The following is a 20128-nucleotide window of genomic DNA, read 5'->3' as shown; positions in this document are numbered from 1 at the left end:
CATTCTGTGTCCATAGATCATTCCAAGGGTCAATGTTCCAGATTGTATAACAGTACCAGCTAGCATTTTCCAAATAAGACAGTTATTAAAGCAAAGGTTTTCTAGCATGATAAACATCAAGGCTGATTATTGCATTGAAGGTTCAATCAGCAGTTGTTCTACTAAGTGCTGACTGCTAAATTCTTGTTATATCTCTGGAACTGGCAGCTTGACAGTTTTTTTCTAGGCCTCAGTCCATGTTGTGCAGGATTTTTCCTAAATTACAACTAAATTTACCTGAATTAGCGGGTTATGAGTCTATGCCTGTGACAGGAAGGTCTCTAATCTCCAGGGACAGCAGAATAATGTCACTGACTGACTGACCCTGCCTTCATCAAAAATGTATGTCACTTTGGATGGAAACATCTGCTAAATACACTAAATGTAAATGTGTGCTTTTTGGAGAATACTTGGAGGAAAGTCGTGACATCGGGAGAACATGCAAACATTTATTGTGCAATATCATACTAATTTATGTAAATGATGTTCCTGCTGATGTTGGAGAATGGCAGACTTCAGCAGATAACTCTTAATGAGAACAACTGTCCATTTTCAATATATTTTGATTAACACAACACAAATGACACTGATGATAATGGTCATAATTCAGACACTGGATTGAATTATTTTGGTTATAATCCAGGCACCATATTGAATTCCCCAGCTCCAAGTGGAGAATTGATTATATATGCATTTATGAATGTGTATAATTTTTTGAGTTTGCACATGAATAACTTACCACCATGCCTAATATATATCAGAATTCATCCCTATGGAAACGAAAATGTCTGTTCAATGTGTCAATACATAGAACAGTCAGTGCATCAGAATGTCAGTGCATCAGACTGTCAATGCATAGAACTGTCAGTGCATCAGACTGTCAATGCATAAAACTGTCAGTGCATCAGACTGTCAATGCATAGAACTGTCAGTGCATCAGACTGTCAGTGCATAACACTGTCAATGCATAGCACTGTGAGCGCATCAGATTATCAATGCATTGAACTGTCAGTGCATAAGACTGTCAGTGCATGAATGCTACAGCACAGTGCTTTTCAAACACCAGCATAGCATTTACATTTGCTTGAGTGAAGCATTGATGAAATTATGGTCCATGTTGTACTCCAAGGATGTGCATAGCTAAAAAATAATGTGATGCATGGTACAAACAATAAAAAAGTCACATTTGTGAATCGAAATGTTATCTTTGAGTCCAGTGGTTATATTTAATAATAAATATATAGTATGTATTTCATTATGTGTTTATAATAATAAATACTGTATAAATATTATATATTTCTAATTATGCATATATTTTAATTATTAATATAATAAATATAATGCTGCGAGTTTAAATGGTAGAGATATGCATGTTGTTGTTGTGCTTGAACCAGACATTTCCATGGAGTAAGTGCCTGTATTTAGTTGTCAGAACTTGTCTTGGGGTCTACAGTCAGATGTCCTTCATGGTCTTTTCCCGAGGCTTTGAAAGAGGCAGGTACAGTGAGAAAAGGTTTCCATTCGCTGAGTTCATTATCAAAAAGTGTGATATGATACAATGGGCAAAACAAAACTGTCACAGGCATTCAAAATATGCTTTGTGCAAAACACAAAACAGAGAATGAAGCCAAATAGATAAAGACTGAGGGTGGTATGGGTGACACAGCCCCACCGGGCTGAGTTTGGTCGCTGGAGAATTTGTCTTCGATTTGGTGAGAATAGACCCTGTTTTCTTCCTCTTCATCTTTCAACGGTGTGTTAGATGTTGAGGCTTCACAGAGTGACTTTTCAGTAAGAGCACATTGATCTAACCACTTTGAAAAGACAGCCTTTGTGTAGTTTAGAAGTGTTTCAGGAGACGACACTACAACGTTAGCTTTTGTTGAATGAATGCCCGATATCTGTAGGTAGAGGAAAAAAGGAAAAAATGCATTTAATTTCGTCTCATCTACGGTGTATAATGTAAGACATATTAACATTCACCTGATATTTTCCTTGGGTGCAATAATTGATAGCCAGCGTGCTGCTAGGTAGTTCTCTGACACACTATCATGGTTAAATTTAAACATGTATACAGAAAGTACCTCAATACCCCGTGGCCCTAAATTGTTATATATTTGCACAGTTTAATGTGATTTTTCTCCTTGTTGCACATTGTATTTTGTTATATGTCGTTACATGTTGCATTGCGATCCATGGAGAAACATTATCTCACGTCACTATGTATGGCTGTTGAAGACAATAAAGTAACCTTGAAAGCCATGATCACACCAGGGCACTTTTGGTATTCAGGTCACTGTAATTGCAATAGCTGGCTATCTATGAACACTCCCTAGGTGACACTTCATATGTAACGTGATAGCGCAGCCAGGGGTGGTCATACAGGCTGATGGGGATAACTATACCTTCGCTATCCAAGCTGGCTTGCCTACTTCTATTGGGTAGAGACTCAGCTTATGCAGTACAAGCTCACGACAGATTGCTCACAAGAGCCATTATCTCTAGCACTAATTCAGTCTGCAGTACTTCTACAGTGGCTTCTTCCCATAAGTTTTTGTACTGTTTTATTAGTACAGTACTTTTTACAGTACTTTTATGCTGATTTTATGCATACAGTACTTTTGTACTGTTTGTATGAATATAGTACTTCTTGTAGTATTTATATACTCTCTGAGTACAGTACTTTTTACAGCACCTTTATGGTCTTTTATACATACAGTACTTTTAACAGCACTTTTATGCCATTTTTATGCGTACAGTACTTTGTACAGTACTTTTATACTGTTTGCACGAGTACAGTACCTTTTCCCATGCTTTTCCCTACCTAGCATACAACTCTCTTTCGACATCTGTACATGTTTAGATGAATTTTGGTCTCACCTAAAACAATTTCATCTTAATCCAAAATAATTTCACCTTCTTGCAAAATTACAGAGGATCTGCATCCTATGTTCCTCCAACACCTGCCTGTCTTCTGATTAATACAGGTGGTATGTGGCAATCTTTTTCGTGGTAATACCTCAGATCTTCTCCCCACAATCAGCAACGCACAGCTCCTCATACTTGGTCGCCGAGCCGCTCTTAATGTGTTCATAGCTCATTATGTCATTATACGCTGCTAACAGCTACCCTGAGATTTGCAAACCTGGACGCGATGGATCAAAATATTGTTATGTACCTGATTTGAAATTTGGTTGAGATTTCTTTTCAGCTCTCTGATGAAGGGGTGTCTGTAATGTTGTCTCCACAGTTTCAAAAGAAGCTGAAACCAGGAATGAGAGAGATCTGCAGCAGCTTGGAAGACACAGCACTGTGAGAGAGAAGAAGGAGAGTGTGAGGGTTAGGGTTAGGGTTAGGGTTAGGGTTAGGGTTAGGGTTAGGGAAACAATGACAGACATCACTGACTGGCTAACAGAAAGCGAAACAAAGAGGAAAAGAGGATAAAATGTTAAGGACACAGGGGCGCAGCATCAAGAACAGGTTGTTGAAAGGAAAGGCCTCTCACCTTGAATACTTTTCACACCTGTTTACAATTCAGTTTGTTTTACTACATCTATGACTATGCATTACACATGCAGTTGAAAAATATTACACATTTTCTATGGTGACAAAGATCCTATATTACGGGTATCTACAATCAAAATTAAGAATAGGATAGGACCCATAAATAGAATATGAGTCAAGCACAAAATACAGAGGAAAACAAATCACTCAGTCTTACCGGGTCATTGTCACACAATAGGGAATCATTATAAGGATGAGAAATTTCGTAGTCTTTTGGAAAAACTTCTCGCTGTAATGTCAAAAAGAATAAAAATCAAATCAATGCAATACATTATATAGTTAAATAGAACAAAAAAGAAACTGGTACGTTCAATATGTCACAATATGACACAAACAGCCACAGAGAGGGTTATCTATAGATTACAGGAACAATGGGATTTATCCATCAGTATAAAAAATATACAAATATAAGATTATAAGAGCTAAATAATTATACACAATTTTTAAACATGATTATCGAAAGAAACTCACAAAGCCATCAGGACCCATCTCATCGATATAAATCAATTGATGTTTGATGCTTTCTTGTAAGATTTCATCACACCCTCTTCCTCGGACAAGCAAAGCAGACAAGAGCACTAGTACTGTGCATAATAAGGAGAGAGAGAAATATTGAGATTTTAATTAAACATATCATTTAAAATTTAGAGAATTATTGCTGTTGTTGCAAAAGAAAGCTGCCTCTTTTAATGAATAAAAATAAAAAACAGATTGCAATAAGCACACATCCAGAGTGGTAATTTAGTGTCATCCTGCTGAAGCATCTTCAAACTGAAACAATGCTGAGACAGACAGCCGATGCAATACTGATTTCAAATTAATGAAGCCAAACAGATTATGCCGTCATCAAAGAAACCGGGATAAATCTGACGTATTAACGTGTTGTTAATAGCTTGTAAATTTATAGAAATTATCCTAAACTAAGATATAGTCAGACATATGGTTATTTAATATTCTTATCAGTGCGGAGTCTACTGCTCTGTTTATTTATATATAAGAAGTATAATGAGTCTTACCGTGTAGTTTCATGCTTTATCTTACCCAGAGGATACAACTCTCCATTTCTTTTATATACATATATAAGTATATATAGACTATTTTTGGCCGCTAATTGCTTATTCACCTAGTCAGTCTCCTGTCTGCTTAACTATTCCAGGCGTTTCTGAAATGGTATTTAATATTTGCTTTCCCTTCAGACGAAAATGCCTGAGCTCCTGTTAAATTCTAAAGCCGAAATCAGCTCCCCGGTACATTTGGTACTTTCCAATCCTTTAGATCACCTTCACTTTCATTATGGATTTCAAAAGCTCTGAAAGGATGAAGTGCACCAGACCATTATCTCACCATGTTCTACAGTATAAACTGATTTTAACTGAAAGAATCCCCGTTCTTTTATAACTGCTAGAAGAATATGAGAGCGATAGCAACGTCCTACTTTCTGACTGCCTTCTACTAGTATTTAGCGTGGAAAGTGAAAGCACTCCAGCAGTCACCGTGGCCGTCCCACCCAAGGTTTATTATTAAAGGCACCTCCCCCTTATATAGATGTGCATGTTTTTGCTTTTTGTAGTTAAGGATTTAAATATCATTCTTTGAATCACCCGGGAATAGGCCTACGGTTCCTTGACTTGTGCTGTAACCCGTACGAACCACCGCAGAACCGACATGTGCACGTTTAAAACTTCTGATTACTGAATCTGTATTTAAATAATTTCGAACATTATCGATTTGAGACTTTTGGGGCAATTCGTAAGATTGTAAACACAATTATTAAATTATAAAAGACTTGTCTCATTTACGCTTTTAGGTTTGATATTGCAGGATTAAATTTCATTTTCTGGTATAGCGCCGTTTTATCTCGCAATAGAACATTATACCACTTCGTTAGCTCAATTTTTCTTTTAGCCACAAGTCACTAACCTGCATTCCTGACTAATGTGAAAACAGCAATTATAGTTGAGTTTTCGTTATCAAAAACCAAATACCCTTTGAACGTACACTCCCAGTTAAATATTTAAATACCGTAAGCATATAGAGCATATAAATGGGACCATCGTGATAAAGCAAACCAGGCAATTGCAAATGTTTTTAACGCTTTATACTTTAAAAGCTTAAATTTTATATAGACAAATAATTCACTCTGATTGAAGCATCAACTAGTTTGGCAATCCGGCTCGTCATTCAAAATTCATTTCACGTTTTATGTTAAATCTATGTCGTAATAATCGATTATCCGTATATAAAAATTGTTTTGCGGTCAGAAAAAAATGTTTTGCGTTGAGTTTAGCAGCTTGCCGTGACTTTGCCACCCTGCCCCATTCCAGGTAAGTTAATATCCACACGGTGGCGCTAAAGGGAACAAAGAATAACGTTGACAGTCACAGTATTTTAATAGGTTGCATTTTTTAACAATTTAAAAATACAATCATTCAAATACATTTTGGGAATAGTGTTACTTCTGTATTTTAATAAATTATGTATAGTTTAAAATTATGCGTTTTACAAGAAAAAAAGAATCTTGTGTTAATTTTTTTAAAAAAGGGTTCTGTGTTTGTCAGTCAGAAATACTTAGTATTACAGCATAACACATTTTAACAAATATATGCAAAGTGAGAAAGCCCCCACTCACTGACTCTCCTCTCCTCCCCCCCAATGACTCGGCATCCTCTCCCTCCACTCACTGACTCTCCTCTCCCCCCACTCACCGACCCGGCGTCCTCTCCCCCCACTCACCGACCCGGCGTCCTCTCCCCCCACTCACCGACTCAGCATCCTCTTCCCCCATTCACTGACTCAGCATCCTCTCCCCCCACTCACTGACTCAGCATCCTCTCCCCCCACTCACTGACTCGGCACCCTCTCCCCCCACTCACTGACTCGGCACCCTCTCCCCCCACTCACTGACTCGGCACCCTCTCCCCCCACTCACTGACTCAGTGTCCTCTCCCCCCACTCACTGACTCAGTGTCCTCTCCCCACCCCTCACTGCTGTCATCAGGTGACTCTTGTAGGTCTTGCTCAGCCCCGTAATCCAGAACTTCAGCAGCCGGACGTTGTCATCCTCGCCAGGCCCCGTGGCCCCGAGCAGTGCTAGAACCTTCTGGGTGTCCTCACGGCCCCGTCCATCCACTTTAGAAAACTTGAAAAGCACCTTAACTTTGCTGAAAGAGTGGTGGAAAGAAGGAAACATCAGCTGACTAAATGAACCGTGAGGAAGATGGATCCTGATGTTCCTGGCAAGGATTCTATGAAAACAACAGCAAAGTCAAGGCTAAATTAGACATATTTACTTCATCCATTCCTCTTTCAGACACAGGAGACAGTGTGACACCACCTCTACGGAAAGGTTCTCATTGGACAAAGCCACTTCCACCTTGTTGAGCAGTGTAGGGCCTGAGTAAGAGACATTGAGAGAGAGAGAGAAACAGAAGACCTCAGAATAAGGACGGGGTAACAAATGGCCTCCCCTCTCACCACAGCACTGGGCGTTAGGCCTACCCCTGTCTGTAGGCTGTGTGTTGGCACTGCTGATGTTGAACTGGTAGAGGGAGAGGATATCATCGTCGCAGACCGCAGGGTAGAGGGAACCTCGCTCTGCATTGACCACGTCAACTAGCACAGCAAACTCTGTAGCCAGCATGGTAATTGGGGGGGGGGGGAACATACCATCGCAACCACAATAAATACATCCACATCTGCAGTTCACATTCAGTTAAAAATCTAAGAGCTCAAAGACTCATGAAGGTATTACTTCTGCCCATCAAAACTGTTAGAATCCTTAAGTCTCAGAACTGTTACAGATTAGTGCCAAGGGTAACCTGAGGAGCTGACGTGGGCAGGGATCGGGACGTCGGGGCTCAGTCCCAGGAAGTTGCAGCGATAGGCTTCTTCGTACTGGGGGCTGTAGGGCACTGACCTCACACAGCCTACTGGGAGCAGAGCCTGATGGGACACCAGAGGATCGCACTCAGGGCTATAGTGGTACAATAACAAACGCGCTTTGAAGCAGGCGACTGCAGACCTTGAGCACGCTGAAAGCCGACTGGATGAGTGAAGGGTCTGGTCCTCTCCAGATAACCTGGTTCCCCATCAGCACATGCCAGGCCAGCTGTCGGAACTCTACTGCACCTAGAACCTGAGCCATGAAAAACAACATATCTAACTTTGTGTTCCAGATGAATAACTGTGGTGGATAAGCATGCATTTCTAACGGAGCTGATGTCGTAATTCATAACATTTAATTCTGTACGCATTTTATCATACTATAAACTGTACATTCTTCAAGTAATAGGATTTTTTACTTACTTGTCTTAAGTGCCTTAAGGATTTGAACTTTGGCCCTGGCAACTCCTCCCCTTTTCCACCGTCGCACAGGAAGTCCCTCCCGAGTTCATTATCTGACTGGTTGCGCTGAGGTAATGAGCAACCTCCTTCTGCTCCTTCCCACCCAATCATTTCTTCTTCTTGTTCTTCATGTAGGACATTCAGAATTACATAATCAGTATTTTTGAAAGAACAATGTTAAGTAATGGGGGCCAAACTGACATCGACAAGGTTTTCGTTCACTCTATGAACAGAAATGGCGCATAGCGTATTACTTTTTATAATTTAATTCAGCATGTTGGATTTATTCAAATATTAGAAGAGGATTAAAATGACACTGCCTATTTCATTGAAAACAGATGTTTAATCACACAGTCAACTACGAAAATGCACAGAGAAAGATTCTACATCAACTTAAATGCACTACAATACCTTCAAGCTAAAAGCTAAAATGTAACATTGTCTACAATCAAACTAAGCATCAAACTCTGGGTGGCAGAGTACTCTGTGGACCACATTACAGTGACATTTTAAGGGAAAACAAAGGTGCTGTTTTGGAATCAAGGTGCACACACCTGTCTGCCTCTCGATGAGCACCAGCGTGTCCTCCGTGGGAGCTCCTTCCAGAAGCTTCTCCGTGAGACGGCTCCCGCAAGCCTTCAGCAGCCTCGGGGAGAAAGGACACACACGTACATGCACACTGTCGATACGCGGACATGAAGGTGGCCCAGGTGCTGGCTGCAAGCTCAGGGTGCTTAGGGTGCAGCTCAGCCAGAAGAAGGGAGGAGGTCTTAGACGGCCTACTGGGGGAAGAGAGCGATGGAAGCATACCAGCTGAAAGAGGAGTGCAGGCTGGCCCACAGGTCGGGATGCTGCGTCAAGGAGGGAAGGGAGCGGGCCGCGTTGCCGCTCCTTTGGTGCGGAAAGACAGCCGGGGAGAAAACACTGTTCATCCTCACGGCCCTCTGTGGGCAGACGCACTGCTCGCTGTCGAACACCTGGCGGGGAGAGGAGAAGCCATGAGCACCAGAGGCACCCCCAGCTCTAAAAACCGCTTTGTCACACAGAAAGCACGTCACACAGAGGAAGAGAGCAGTGTCATCACGATACCAGAATTTCAAACATCAATACGATATCAAGAAAAGTATTCAAATTCAATACAGTTTTTGATACCCAAAACAGGGTAGAGGGAACCTTGCTCTGCACTGACCACGTCAACTAGCACAGCAAATTCTGTAGCCGGCATGGTCACTGGGGAGGGGGGCTGGTCAGTAAAAAAAGCTCAGTAGCTTTTTTTCAATTGCAATTTTGTTGAAGTAAAAACTTTATAACCTTTTATAACAACATTAAGTGCAGCAGTCGCCATTGTAATTGTGCTGTAATTGCATTTATAGATATTCACGAGCAGTAAATGCTATTAAAAATTTGAGGACCTCACAAGATCGCATTGAGCCCGAACACAACCCACAGGTAAAAAAATAACTGCAGGCTGTTTTCTTAATTAACGGCCACAAAGAAATGTTTTAACCTGTAGAAAATATGCACGTCACAACTGTACTTCAACCGCAACAGGCTCATAAAGATTAATATTTCATTCATTCAGAAATGATACCTATATTGCGAAACTCTTTGTATTGCGTTGCGTGTCATTTAACTGTTGAGCTGATTTCATGGGGTTTGCCCCATTTTTTCAGTATTCTGCACTACTTGCATACAGGCTTGCAAATATCCCGTGGTTTACCATCTTCATTTGGCACAAAGCCACTGTATTTCCAGATGCCATTGTGGCTACACCGTTTATCGATTATGTGCAGTGGTGAAAGCCCTGACGCTTGACTGCATTCTGGCCGTGGCGTGCGCCCTGGTAGCCTGCCAACCTCAGTGGTCAGAGCAAACAGCAAGTGCAGGCTGTAGAATCGACACCGTGGAAAATCAGCATCGAAAGTGTTTTATACTTGATATAACTCGAGTTACAGGAGCCAGCAGAGGCCCTGGGGGCAGTGACCTGTGAAGGTGGAATGGCACACTGTACCTTCAGAGCCGTGTTCTGGAGGCCCTGGATGGTGAGCTTCAGGTGCCGAAGTAGGAAGGGCCAGGAGTTGATGAGGTAGATCCTATCCATGGCCACGATGACAATGCTGTACCAGCGCTGGAAGCCCCGCGCCAGGCTGTCCTTGATAAAAAACGTGTGGGAGAAAACAAAGCCGTGCTGCTCGTCCCCGAAAAATATAGGGCCCTCCCTGCCTGGACAGACCTGTGTGGGGAAAGACATGGGCCAGGTGTAAGCTTACTGAGGCAACAGAGTCTCTACAAGAGATGTTGTCCCCCACAAACGGCTCTTGCTAAAGCTTAAAGCTGCAGGGATTTTAGGAACTGTGGCAGCTTGGATCGAAAACTGGCTAACTGAAAGGAAGCAGCGAGTAGTTATTAGAGGCACAATGTCACAGTGGGCCTGCGTTCATAGTGGGGTACCGCAGGGTTCAATTTTAGGACCACTATTGTTCCTAATTTACATTAATGATATTGACACAAATACATACAGTAAACTGGTAAAATTTGCAGACGACACCAAGGTGGGCGGTGTAGCAGATACTGATCTAGCAGCAGAGAGGCTACAACGGGATCTTGATTTAATTAGCGAATGGGCTGATACTTGGCAGATGAAATTTAACACAGATAAATGTAAGGTAATCCATGCAGGGAGCAGAAATATAAAGTACAGATATTTTATGGGTTCCACTGAAATAAAGGTAGCTGAATACGAGAAAGATCTCGGTATGTATGTTGATGCTTCCATGTCCCACTCTCGCCAGTGTGGGGAAGCAATAAAAAAGGCCAACAGAATGTTGGGTTATATCTCTAGGTGTGTGGAGTTTAAGTCAAGGGAGGTGATGTTACACTTATATAATTCCTTGGTAAGACCCCACCTAGAATACTGTGTGCAGGTTTGGTCACCATACCTCAAGAAGGACATTGCTGCCTTAGAAAAGGTGCAACGAAGAGCTACGAGAATGATTCCTGGTCTTAGAGGAATGTCTTATGAGGAGAGGTTAGCGGAACTGAATCTGTTCAGCCTTGAGCAAAGGAGACTAAGGGGGGATATGATTCAGGTCTATAAGATTCTAACGGGTCTGGATGCTGTTCAGCCAAATGACTATTTCAATATTAGTCTAAATACTAGAACTTGTGGCCATAAGTGGAAATTAGCGGGAGAACATTTTAAAACAAATTTGAGGAAGCACTTCTTTACACAGCGTGTAGTTAGAGTATGGAATAGTCTTCCTGCTAGTGTAGCGGAAGCTAAAACCATGGGTTCCTTTAAATCAGAGCTAGATAAGATTTTAACAACTCTGAGCTATTAGTTAAGTTCTCCCCAAACGAGCTTGATAGGCCGAATGGCCTCCTCTCGTTTGTAAATTTCTTATGTTCTTAAGAGTACGGAGAAAGGCGTCCGTCAGGGGGTTATAAGGCTTGGACTGAACTGAGAGCATATGGTCTGAATGTTAAATAGATCCTTAGGCTGTTATCTTATGTGTGTCACAAAAATATGCGAAGCAAGGGTGAGAATCATAAATGGGGGGGGAAGCCTGGTGGTACCTCTGTTTATTGTGAGAAACTGGTGCTGTAAAAGAATTATTACTGGGGAGGAAAGTTGAAGGATGCAATGGCAAGGAGTAATGGTTAAAAAGGGGAGTGCCCAAATCGCAGAAGATAACAAATCAGGTGTAAAAGGAAGCTCGGGAACTCTACACAGTTGAGATATTTTGTATGAGCAGAAAGTGTTTCCCTTGATCTTATGGAGATTATTAACGAGCGACAGCAAAGCCCCCTCCTGTCTCTCATTGAGGGCGGCGTCGTGGATGGTGATGGGGCAGGGCAGAGAGAGGGAGAGTGGAAGGGGCTGGCAGACATACCTCGCAGCTGAGACTGCGCACACAGGCCTGCCGGACCACGCTGAACAGCTGTGGCTGTCTGGGGTGCTGGTGGCTCAGGAAGCGGATCCCCGTCTCATTGTCCACACTGACGAAGCCTGGGTGAGAGGCTGGCAGCGAGCGACAGCCCTGCCCAAGAGCAAGGTACAGATGGGAAGGCAAGGAGTAGAATGTAAGACTGAACTAGCCGTAAACCAGCCATCCATCTCTCATCCGGCAGCTTTTAAAGTACAGGTTTATGGGGGGGCAGGTTGGTGCCTATAAGAGGCAATGGAGTGGGGGAAAATAATCAATTTGTTTAAAAATCACAATCCTTTGTGGTGATGATTTTTATATCGCTTATGACAGTTCAAAATTCAATTTTAAGTTTCAATTTAATGGTAGGTTACTATAATTATGCTGGTCAGACTACTGTTAATATATTTTCCCAGTTGCACACATTTTTTAAGGCACTGACATGCGTAAGTTTGGCACAGTGCTATCATGAATAGCACAGAGACTTCACCAGCACTGTCTGAATTTCAGCAAACTTTGGTTGCTATAGAATGAACAGACAGGTGACATGAGAACAGCTATCTGCAAGATCTGCCACAGTACAGTTAGTCTAAATAAAGTGGTAATACCACTGACGTTCACACACATACTTCGTGACACAACCCGGACTTGGATGACCACAAACCCACAGCTACATATGCAAGGCTGCAAACTGTTGACGCAATTTTAAACATCCTTCCAAGCAGTAGTTATCAAGCTAAAATAATACTGTATGCTGTAAAGCAGGGGTGGCCAATATTATCTACAAAAGGCCGGTGTCAACAGTATGCAGATTTTTGGGATAACCTGTAGGTCAGCTGTTCAAACTCAGGTGTGAGGACTCTTCAGCCAATCAGTCCTCTAATTAGTAATCTAATTAGGGAGTTGCAGCGAAAACCCGCATACACACCGGCCCTTTGCGAATAAGATTGGCCACCCCTGCTGTAAAGGCTGTCATTCTGGTGTGCATATCACTTGACACAGTTCTGTTCTCTTAACTGCTAAAAAGCTGCTCCTGCTGTAGGTGCTGGAGATTGTACTGAACAGTTTCATTTTGATCACTTTGTCTTAAGGATTATTTGATTAAAGCTCAATAATGGCTCTTAATGGAAGCAGATAGTCTCTAAATATAGACCTGTGTCACCATGACAATACCTCAGTAATGTTGTGAAATTAACAGAAAGCAGTTATGTTGTTGGCGCCATTTACGCTTTTTTCTTTCAGGGCTTTTTCTAAATGAATGCAATGACGGTGTTTCTAATGAGGACTATGAAGTTACCTAGTTTTCTGGCTATGTGGACAGCCTCTTTTTGGGGTGTTCTTAATGTATCCTTTTTGGGTTGCTGTTTGTGTACCATTGTTATACCAACGTATTAACATGTTTTTATACTGCTTGGAGCTGGTACTCTTATTGGGGGGGGGGTCTATTTTCTCTGTATTCCAAACCACATAATATAACTGAGGATGACAACAAATGCAATATAGAATATGTTTGTAATAAATTATTTTTTTTTCATTTGAATTATTATAAATTATTTGAACAATTTATGAGATGAATAATATTTTAACTGGTCCCTGGGATTACATTTTAAAGTAGCTTTCATGTAGCTCCGATATATATGTGATTTAGAATAACTAGTAGCTTAGCTTGCTACATGTTTTAAGTAGCTTGCCCAACACTGACCATTACACATATAAAACAATACATGCAACAGTTCAAGCCACTCATTACAACACTGCACACTGCAAACCTACTGTAATTACAGCCTCTCCTACAGTTACTTTTACAATTTCAGATATAACCTCGCCTGCCAACCTATCGACACCTGCTATAAAAAAAAGTAACAAAGAGCGAGAGCTCGACGTGAGCAGGAAAAGGGCACAGCTGACCTCACACATGTCCGCCCTCTGCGATGCAGACCCGTTGGCCCGCATGGTGAGTCCCTCCCCCTCTCGGTCCGCCTCCCTGTCCCTATCTCCGGCGATGGAAAGGCCAGGTTGAGGAGGGGATGGAGATGGGGGGTGAAGAGCTTCGGTGCAGAACAAGGTCCGAGGGCCATGGAGCTCGCAAAAATGGCACAAAGCCACCAGCGCATTCATCTATAAAGAAGAAAAAGCAGTTAAAATTAATATAATTTCAGGGAGGAAAATCTAAAATTCCCATGTAAAACTAGCAGACATATACAGTATATATTGCTGAAGTCAATAAAGTGGGATTTACTGTCATATCATCCATGCACTGGTATACTGTAACCCTATAAATAACATTTGCCCAGGACCACCGTGGGACATACAAACATCATGTGACAAGGGTAAGGTTCCACCTACATAAAGTGCAAAACACCGGACACACAGGGGGCTAGACACATGGTTGATAAACACAAATTACTGGCTATAGCTTGCCAGTTATTCCATTTCCCAAGATATACTAAAATGAAATTCAAATAGCTAATTACTGATAGATCAATGCAGTTTCTTAAATTATAACAACAAATCGGTTAGTTAGTCAGCCACGCGACAAGGTGTAAAAATATCTACCGCTAACCTGGAAAATTAGCAAGCTTTGACACATAACATTGTACTTCTAAAACTGTCATTACAGCAAATATTGCAATGCATAAGTGATAAAGCAATTAAGTCAGGAGCCCTACCTTCGCTGGTCGCCCTAAGTAGCCAAATGCTTAAAACACCCCAGTCATAGCGATGTTTTTCAAAACAATTCGGCCACTTACATGCCGTCGAGACAGAAACGGCCAGCTCCTCTGAACTAGAGAGACGAACGTTAACGATAAAGGAGAATTAATTATATAAATAACGGTTTCTAAAGTGGAATAATGGTTTACTTCCCGAGTATGACAGAAAATCAGTCGCCACGTCTCGCCTCGCACGCACGTCATGTGACAGCGAGAGTCACGCGCATGCGACACCACAACATTCGCACGTGACACAGCAATCCAGACACGTGACCCACCAAGCCGTATTGTGTCCCCGATTCGATTTAGAACTGAGAACTAGTCTTTTGGATGAAAATTGAGTTAACCCCATGGTATTAAGTCACTTTGGCTTAAATCTTTATGCTTCATCTTAATATAAAAAGAGTTGCGGTGCTGCTTAACTGCTATTTAAGAGCGAAGCGGCTTGTGCGTATTGGCTAAAACTCTTAGCTTTATGTTAAGCAAATGAGGTGTAACATTACATGCCACTTACTAGAAATATATTCAGAATTTACGGAATGAATCATACCTTCCTAAAAGCATTATTTCTGCAGTGTGGACTGTCTATTTTTACCCTTTTATTGCCATGATTGCGCATTATATAGCCAGCTACATCTCACAGTGTTTCACTTCCTAGTTTGATCACCAAGAGCACGGACGCAGCTAACTGGACAATCCAGAAGGTAGTAATTATAATGTTTAATTTCAGGTCTGATTCGTATTTGTTCAAATACCATATACTGTATTTGAACATATACTGTATTTAATTTGTATTTTAAGTATTCTCACTACTAAACTTAAACGCCTCCTGTAAAGCCATTTACGCATAATGATGTTACGTATTATAGATGGATTGGAAACTTTCTTGATATATTATTCATAATATTGTTATTCACCAAACGAGCTTTAGCGAGTTTACCTGTTTTGTTTAAGATTGATGTCACACAAGTGAAAACACTCGGATTACGTCATCTCTGTAAACTTCCTGCTTTTACTGATATTGTTAAATGTATCATTCATTATGTAGTGATACTGAAAGTGTTATTCTAAAAGTATTTTGAAATTTGAAATGATTGCTTTTGTTTAGTGTCCACCTTAAGGGCCTTAATCGTCATGCATTATTTGATTTATCTAATTTGGTACTTCAGTCATGGCTTCCAATGAATCAGCAAATGATAATGGCCCTAGACTGGTGTCTACATGTCCAACAGTTTCGACTGAGGAACAAGACCTGGCAGGTAACTGTCATACAGAAGCATCTAGAAATGTTTTGTATTAGTTTTACTGATAGTTAAAAGTAGTTCAGGGCAGAGAGAAAAAAATATTCCTGAATCTGGATTCTTGCATCCCACTTTTATTAAATCATCCATCTATTCATCACTGTAACCGCTTAATCCCAACTGGGGTCGCGAGGGGGACCAGAGTGCAGGCAGGAACCAACCCTGGGCAGGTGCCAACACACTTCAGGGTGTGTGCACGCACACACGGGGCCAACTTAGAGTTGCCAGTCAATCTATCGTGCACACTTTTGGCCTGTGGGAGGAAACTGGAGCCCCCGGTGAAAACCCATGTAAACATGGGGAGAGCATGCGAACTCCACACAGAAAGGTCCTACGCCCAACCCGAGGACCGAATCCAGGACCTTCTTGCTGTGAGGCAGCAGTGCTAACCACTGCACCACTGTGCTGCCCCCTATTGAATCATTACCTTTAATATACACTCTTAACAATATACAGATGGTTTTGAAGTGCGGGGGTTGGTATGTGGCTTGCCGAGTTAGGACCCTGTACCTGTGATCAGAAGGTTGCCTTTTCTATATCCATCGCTGGTAGAGGAATTCCAAAGTCAGGCCCATGAGTGAGGCCCCTAACTCCCAATTGATCCAGGGACTGGCTGACACTCTTTTCTCAATTGTATGTAGCTTTGAATAAAACTCTTCTAACGAAATTTTGATATTACCCACAGGGTCAAGAAAAAATTCTCAGTATGATGCTATGACGCATGTTGTCTTCGATATGTCTATGCCTTTATATCCTGTATTTTGTTGTATTTTTTTAAACCTTCCAGGAAGTGCCACGGGTGGGCAGCCAGAGAAACACGTGGGCATTTGCAAGTTTTTCCAGGAAGGCAGATGTCATTTCGGACACCGATGTCACCTGTCACACAGGTTTTTGCTTTTGTCCTTCTCTTTTTTTGTCCTGCTGATGTCTTGGTGTGTGAGGTACTGTAATATGCAATCGGTCCTCCTTGGCCTCTCTCTCTCTGCAGCATACATCCCTATACGGCGAGGGATGCGGAAGAGGGGCAACACGGAAAGAAAACCAGAAAGAATAAGAGTCCAAAAAAAAGTGACTCTTCACCGAAAAACGTAGAGAACGAAGGTGGGTGGGGGGGTTTTCCTTTTGATAGTGATACTCAAAGAGAGACCATCTTTCTGCAAATCATGACCATTGTTTTATTTAATGGAATAACATTCCACATGGGGAACTTTTTGATTATTTTGATTATCGAGTAAATGTGAGTTTCATCTCATTCTGTTTTTCCCATCAGAACCTTCTAAAAAGCCCCGCATGAGACCAGCCAACGAGGTTGTCTCCAGAATTTTGTGGGATTCATCTTTGAACCCAGAGCAGTTTGGGGTGGGATACCTTGACCGCTTTTTGGGGGTTTTGGAGCGTCCGTTTTCGGAGTTTTCATGGGACCGCGACGTGTGCAACTGTGACTACTCGGAGGAGCTTGCCATTCCACAGCACAGGATCAAGTATTTTACCTATAAGGGAAAAAAGATCTGGGATAGAGAAAACAGGATGGATGGTGTGTTTGGCTCCACAGGAGGGCCGCTGGAGCCACCTTTTGCTGCTGAGGAATCTGGAGAAGAAGGTGAGATCACATTTTGATACTTTGATAACCCCACAGGCCCAGCAAAGTAATGAATGAGCTGTGGTCTGCCAGGTTGGAGGCTTTCCTTGTTGTAATTAATATTGTACTGTAATTTCCAGCATCTGCTACCTATGAAAGCGCAATGGACCATTTAGATATTGATGCTCAGGATTTTGGAGAGACTCAGCACGACACCATCGAAGAAGCGCCCAACACAAGCAGCCATGTTCTTCCAAGAAGTGATATAAAACCCTCTTGCTTTGAAGCAGCTCGAAACGAAACAACACCATGTCCTCAAGAGATGGAGGAAGGCAGCTTAACTGACATCATAGCGGGTGATGATGGTGGCCTGGCAGACACGCCTTGCAAACATACGGAGGCTGGATCGTGGGGCACACAGGGTGGGGAAGGTGAGGTGGGCGTGCGGGGAGATGCAGCGGTGCATGGGCATGACTGGGACTCAGCCTTCACAAGACGACCCACGCTCGCCGACAGACATGATGATGATCTCAGGGGAGGTGCAGGCGAGGAGGAAGAATGGAAGGAGAGTTGGGATGGGAATGAAGAAAAAGCCCACCTGTCCTGGCATTTCCTGTCTGCTCCAGCGGTAGCTACACTTTGTTCTTTGCATGGACATATCTTGCCTTAGTCACAGCAAGTATAGGGATGATTGTTAGGAGTGATATACTGGTACGACTGGTTGACACCACACCTCTTCTGTAAACAGACCGATGATCAAAGGGATCAGTGTTGCCAAGTCAGCCTGGCAACATTGATTTATGTTTCTTAATGTGGTTTGTTATTGCTTATTTTGAATTTAGTTTGCAATAAAAATTCAGTCAGATAATATTAATATAATCCATCCATCTTCTGCCAGCTTATCTGGAACAGGCCCAGAGCCTATTCCGCGAAGCAAAGACACAAGGCCAGGAATCGCCTCGTATAGGACGCCACGCTGTCATAGGCACACACACAGTCACACAGTATGGGCACCTAGACGTGTGTCTTGTGAGTGAGGGAGCAAAGCTGTGCTACCTGGGGAGAGAATGCAAACTTCAAGGGGGGAGCGTTCAGATTTCACACGCAGGGCAGGCAGGATCCAAACCTCTAACCCAAACAATGTGAGGTAGCGCCATGCCACCCTTCCTTTATAATCAGTAATAAGCTTCCTCATTCCTATCTGCCTGTTGCTGTGCCACTCCTGTACGGGTATTTGCTGTTGGAAAAAGTAATTTTTTTTTTGTTGTTTTAATTTTAACAGGATCCGATTCCGAAGTGTGCACAGCGTGCTTTGACCCGATCGGACCCTCTGGAACAGCGAAGCAAAATAAGCAGAAGAAGGCCCACCCACTTTATTAGCTTCCCGATGGACTCTCCTGCCTTTATCACTGGTTTCCAGCGCCTCCAGAAAGAGGTCACTGCAATCCTCCCCCTCTCTGAGCCCTACTGGCTCCCCCCGAAAAGCCTCCATGTCACCCTTTGTCTCCTTGCTCTCTCTCAGCCCCAGGAGGTTAACCTGGCATGTCAGATGTTGAGGCGGTTTGCCCAGAGCTGTTGGGCGGTTCCCCTGTCCATCTTCTGTTCACCAGAGCTGAGGGACTTTGGAGGCCGGGTTCTGTACCTCACCCCGCAGCCCTTATCTCAGATTCAGGCCCTGAACAGGCCCCTTCAGGAGCAGTTTAAGAAGAAGGGCTGGCTTCACAGAGATTCACTGTCTCCCAATTATCACCTGACTTTGGCCAAGGAGAAGGTCAATGAAGGTGAGAGGAATTTTAAAGGTATATGGGAGAAGGTCAAAAATGTAGAAAACGTGCGAACCATCGATTTCGGGAAGCTGGCTGTGGATAGGCTGTATTTATGTGCCATAGGGGCTTCCAAAGCAGCAGATGGGTCTTATGAGACCCTGTGTGCTGTCAGCCTTCAGGGCAGCCAGAAATGAGGGGTGAGGGTCCTGGGCACAGTGTGTCACAGGACACTTTATGTTTTATACTTTTACATGTAGCTGAATATTGATTTAAAAACATCCAGGGTACTTGCACTACACTTCTGGTTTTTAGTCAGGGATTCATGGGGGAAACATTGGGTATTATTTGAGTTACCTGGAATTTTAATTTAACCAATAAAAGAGAAAATCCAGAAAGATGTTGAGGATCGGCAAAGATTCTATTGTTGTCATAATTCTGTTTGCACTTTTCGCTTTTTTCCAGCAGCCGTTTAAATTTTTTATATTGGGAAGTGGCTGCATTTTTAAAATATATCTCCTTTAAATGACCTGCTCTTTAAATTACATTCACTGTCATCAAAACATTTTAGTAATCTTTACGGATGTTTTCTTGCCAGTTATATAACTACCAACAGATTTTTAAAAAAGATCTGAGTTGTCTTTGTCAAATTAATAAATGAATTTGCTAAATATACTAACTGAGTCATCGCAGTTATTTGGAGACCCTTTACCGCGTAGGAGCTCTGAGACTTTGAGGGTTAATGCGGCGCATTAATTTTGCATGCATAGCCTAATTAAGCCTGTCTTTCATCCCTCGCTAAACACACACACGCGCTGTGGTCTGTTGGACACGTCCGATATGTATAATGCACGTTCCCTCTTTGCTTTCTATCACTTGGCCGCCGTGCTCTATCTTCTTC

General features: G+C 42.3%; 2 protein-coding genes across 5 annotated transcripts; one reads left to right on the top strand and one right to left on the bottom strand.

The window, feature by feature from the left end:
* Positions 1–468: 468 nt before the first annotated feature.
* On the bottom strand, positions 469–14803 carry flcn (folliculin). 3 transcript variants are annotated; one of them, XM_023830119.2, is made up of 16 exons: positions 14624–14803; positions 13782–13991; positions 11841–11987; positions 9959–10180; positions 8758–8924; positions 8502–8593; positions 7909–8072; positions 7625–7738; positions 7422–7545; positions 7102–7230; positions 6894–6996; positions 6561–6764; positions 4075–4187; positions 3761–3832; positions 3218–3349; positions 469–1940 (listed from the first exon to the last, which is right to left on the bottom strand). In XM_023830119.2, exons 1-13 carry the CDS (start codon positions 14786–14788, stop codon positions 4142–4144), a joined length of 1887 nt encoding a protein of 628 aa, XP_023685887.1. In that variant the 5' UTR covers positions 14789–14803; the 3' UTR covers positions 469–1940; positions 3218–3349; positions 3761–3832; positions 4075–4141. The 3 variants fall into 3 exon arrangements, with proteins under 3 accessions (XP_023685887.1, XP_023685888.1, XP_023685889.1); XM_023830120.2 differs by having other exon boundaries at positions 6533–6764; positions 14624–14802; XM_023830121.2 differs by having other exon boundaries at positions 14543–14776.
* Positions 14804–14809: 6 nt separating this feature from the next.
* Positions 14810–19902, top strand: leng9 (leukocyte receptor cluster (LRC) member 9). Of its 2 annotated transcripts, XM_023830126.2 has the most exons (8): positions 14810–14937; positions 15243–15288; positions 15754–15843; positions 16673–16772; positions 16874–16986; positions 17156–17485; positions 17605–18092; positions 18747–19902. In XM_023830126.2, the coding sequence occupies exons 3-8, from the start codon at positions 15756–15758 to the stop codon at positions 19422–19424; spliced, it is 1797 nt and encodes a 598-aa protein (XP_023685894.2). In that variant the 5' UTR covers positions 14810–14937; positions 15243–15288; positions 15754–15755; the 3' UTR covers positions 19425–19902. The 2 variants fall into 2 exon arrangements, with proteins under 2 accessions (XP_023685894.2, XP_023685895.1); XM_023830127.2 differs by lacking the exon at positions 15754–15843.
* Positions 19903–20128: the final 226 nt, after the last annotated feature.

The sequence above is a fragment of the Paramormyrops kingsleyae genome, chromosome 9, assembly GCF_048594095.1.
Source record: "Paramormyrops kingsleyae isolate MSU_618 chromosome 9, PKINGS_0.4, whole genome shotgun sequence".
Classification (NCBI taxonomy): domain Eukaryota; kingdom Metazoa; phylum Chordata; class Actinopteri; order Osteoglossiformes; family Mormyridae; genus Paramormyrops; species Paramormyrops kingsleyae.
The sequence above is the reverse complement of the archived record's forward strand: the minus strand, read 5'-3'. Positions and strand labels throughout refer to the sequence as shown.

Coding starts and splice junctions, on each gene's coding strand:
- flcn (XM_023830119.2), bottom strand. CDS start 14,788: ATGACGTGCGTGCGAGGCGAGACGTGGCGACTGATTTTCTGTCATACT. Junction 11,988..13,781: donor AGAGGGCGGACATGTGTGAG/GTCAGCTGTGCC, acceptor GCTCTTGGGCAG/GGCTGTCGCTCGCTGCCAGC. Junction 10,181..11,840: donor TGCGCAGTCTCAGCTGCGAG/GTATGTCTGCCA, acceptor TTCCCCACACAG/GTCTGTCCAGGCAGGGAGGG.
- leng9 (XM_023830126.2), top strand. CDS start 15,756: ATGGCTTCCAATGAATCAGCAAATGATAATGGCCCTAGACTGGTGTCT. Junction 16,773..16,873: donor CGATGTCACCTGTCACACAG/GTTTTTGCTTTT, acceptor CTCTCTCTGCAG/CATACATCCCTATACGGCGA. Junction 17,486..17,604: donor TGAGGAATCTGGAGAAGAAG/GTGAGATCACAT, acceptor TGTAATTTCCAG/CATCTGCTACCTATGAAAGC.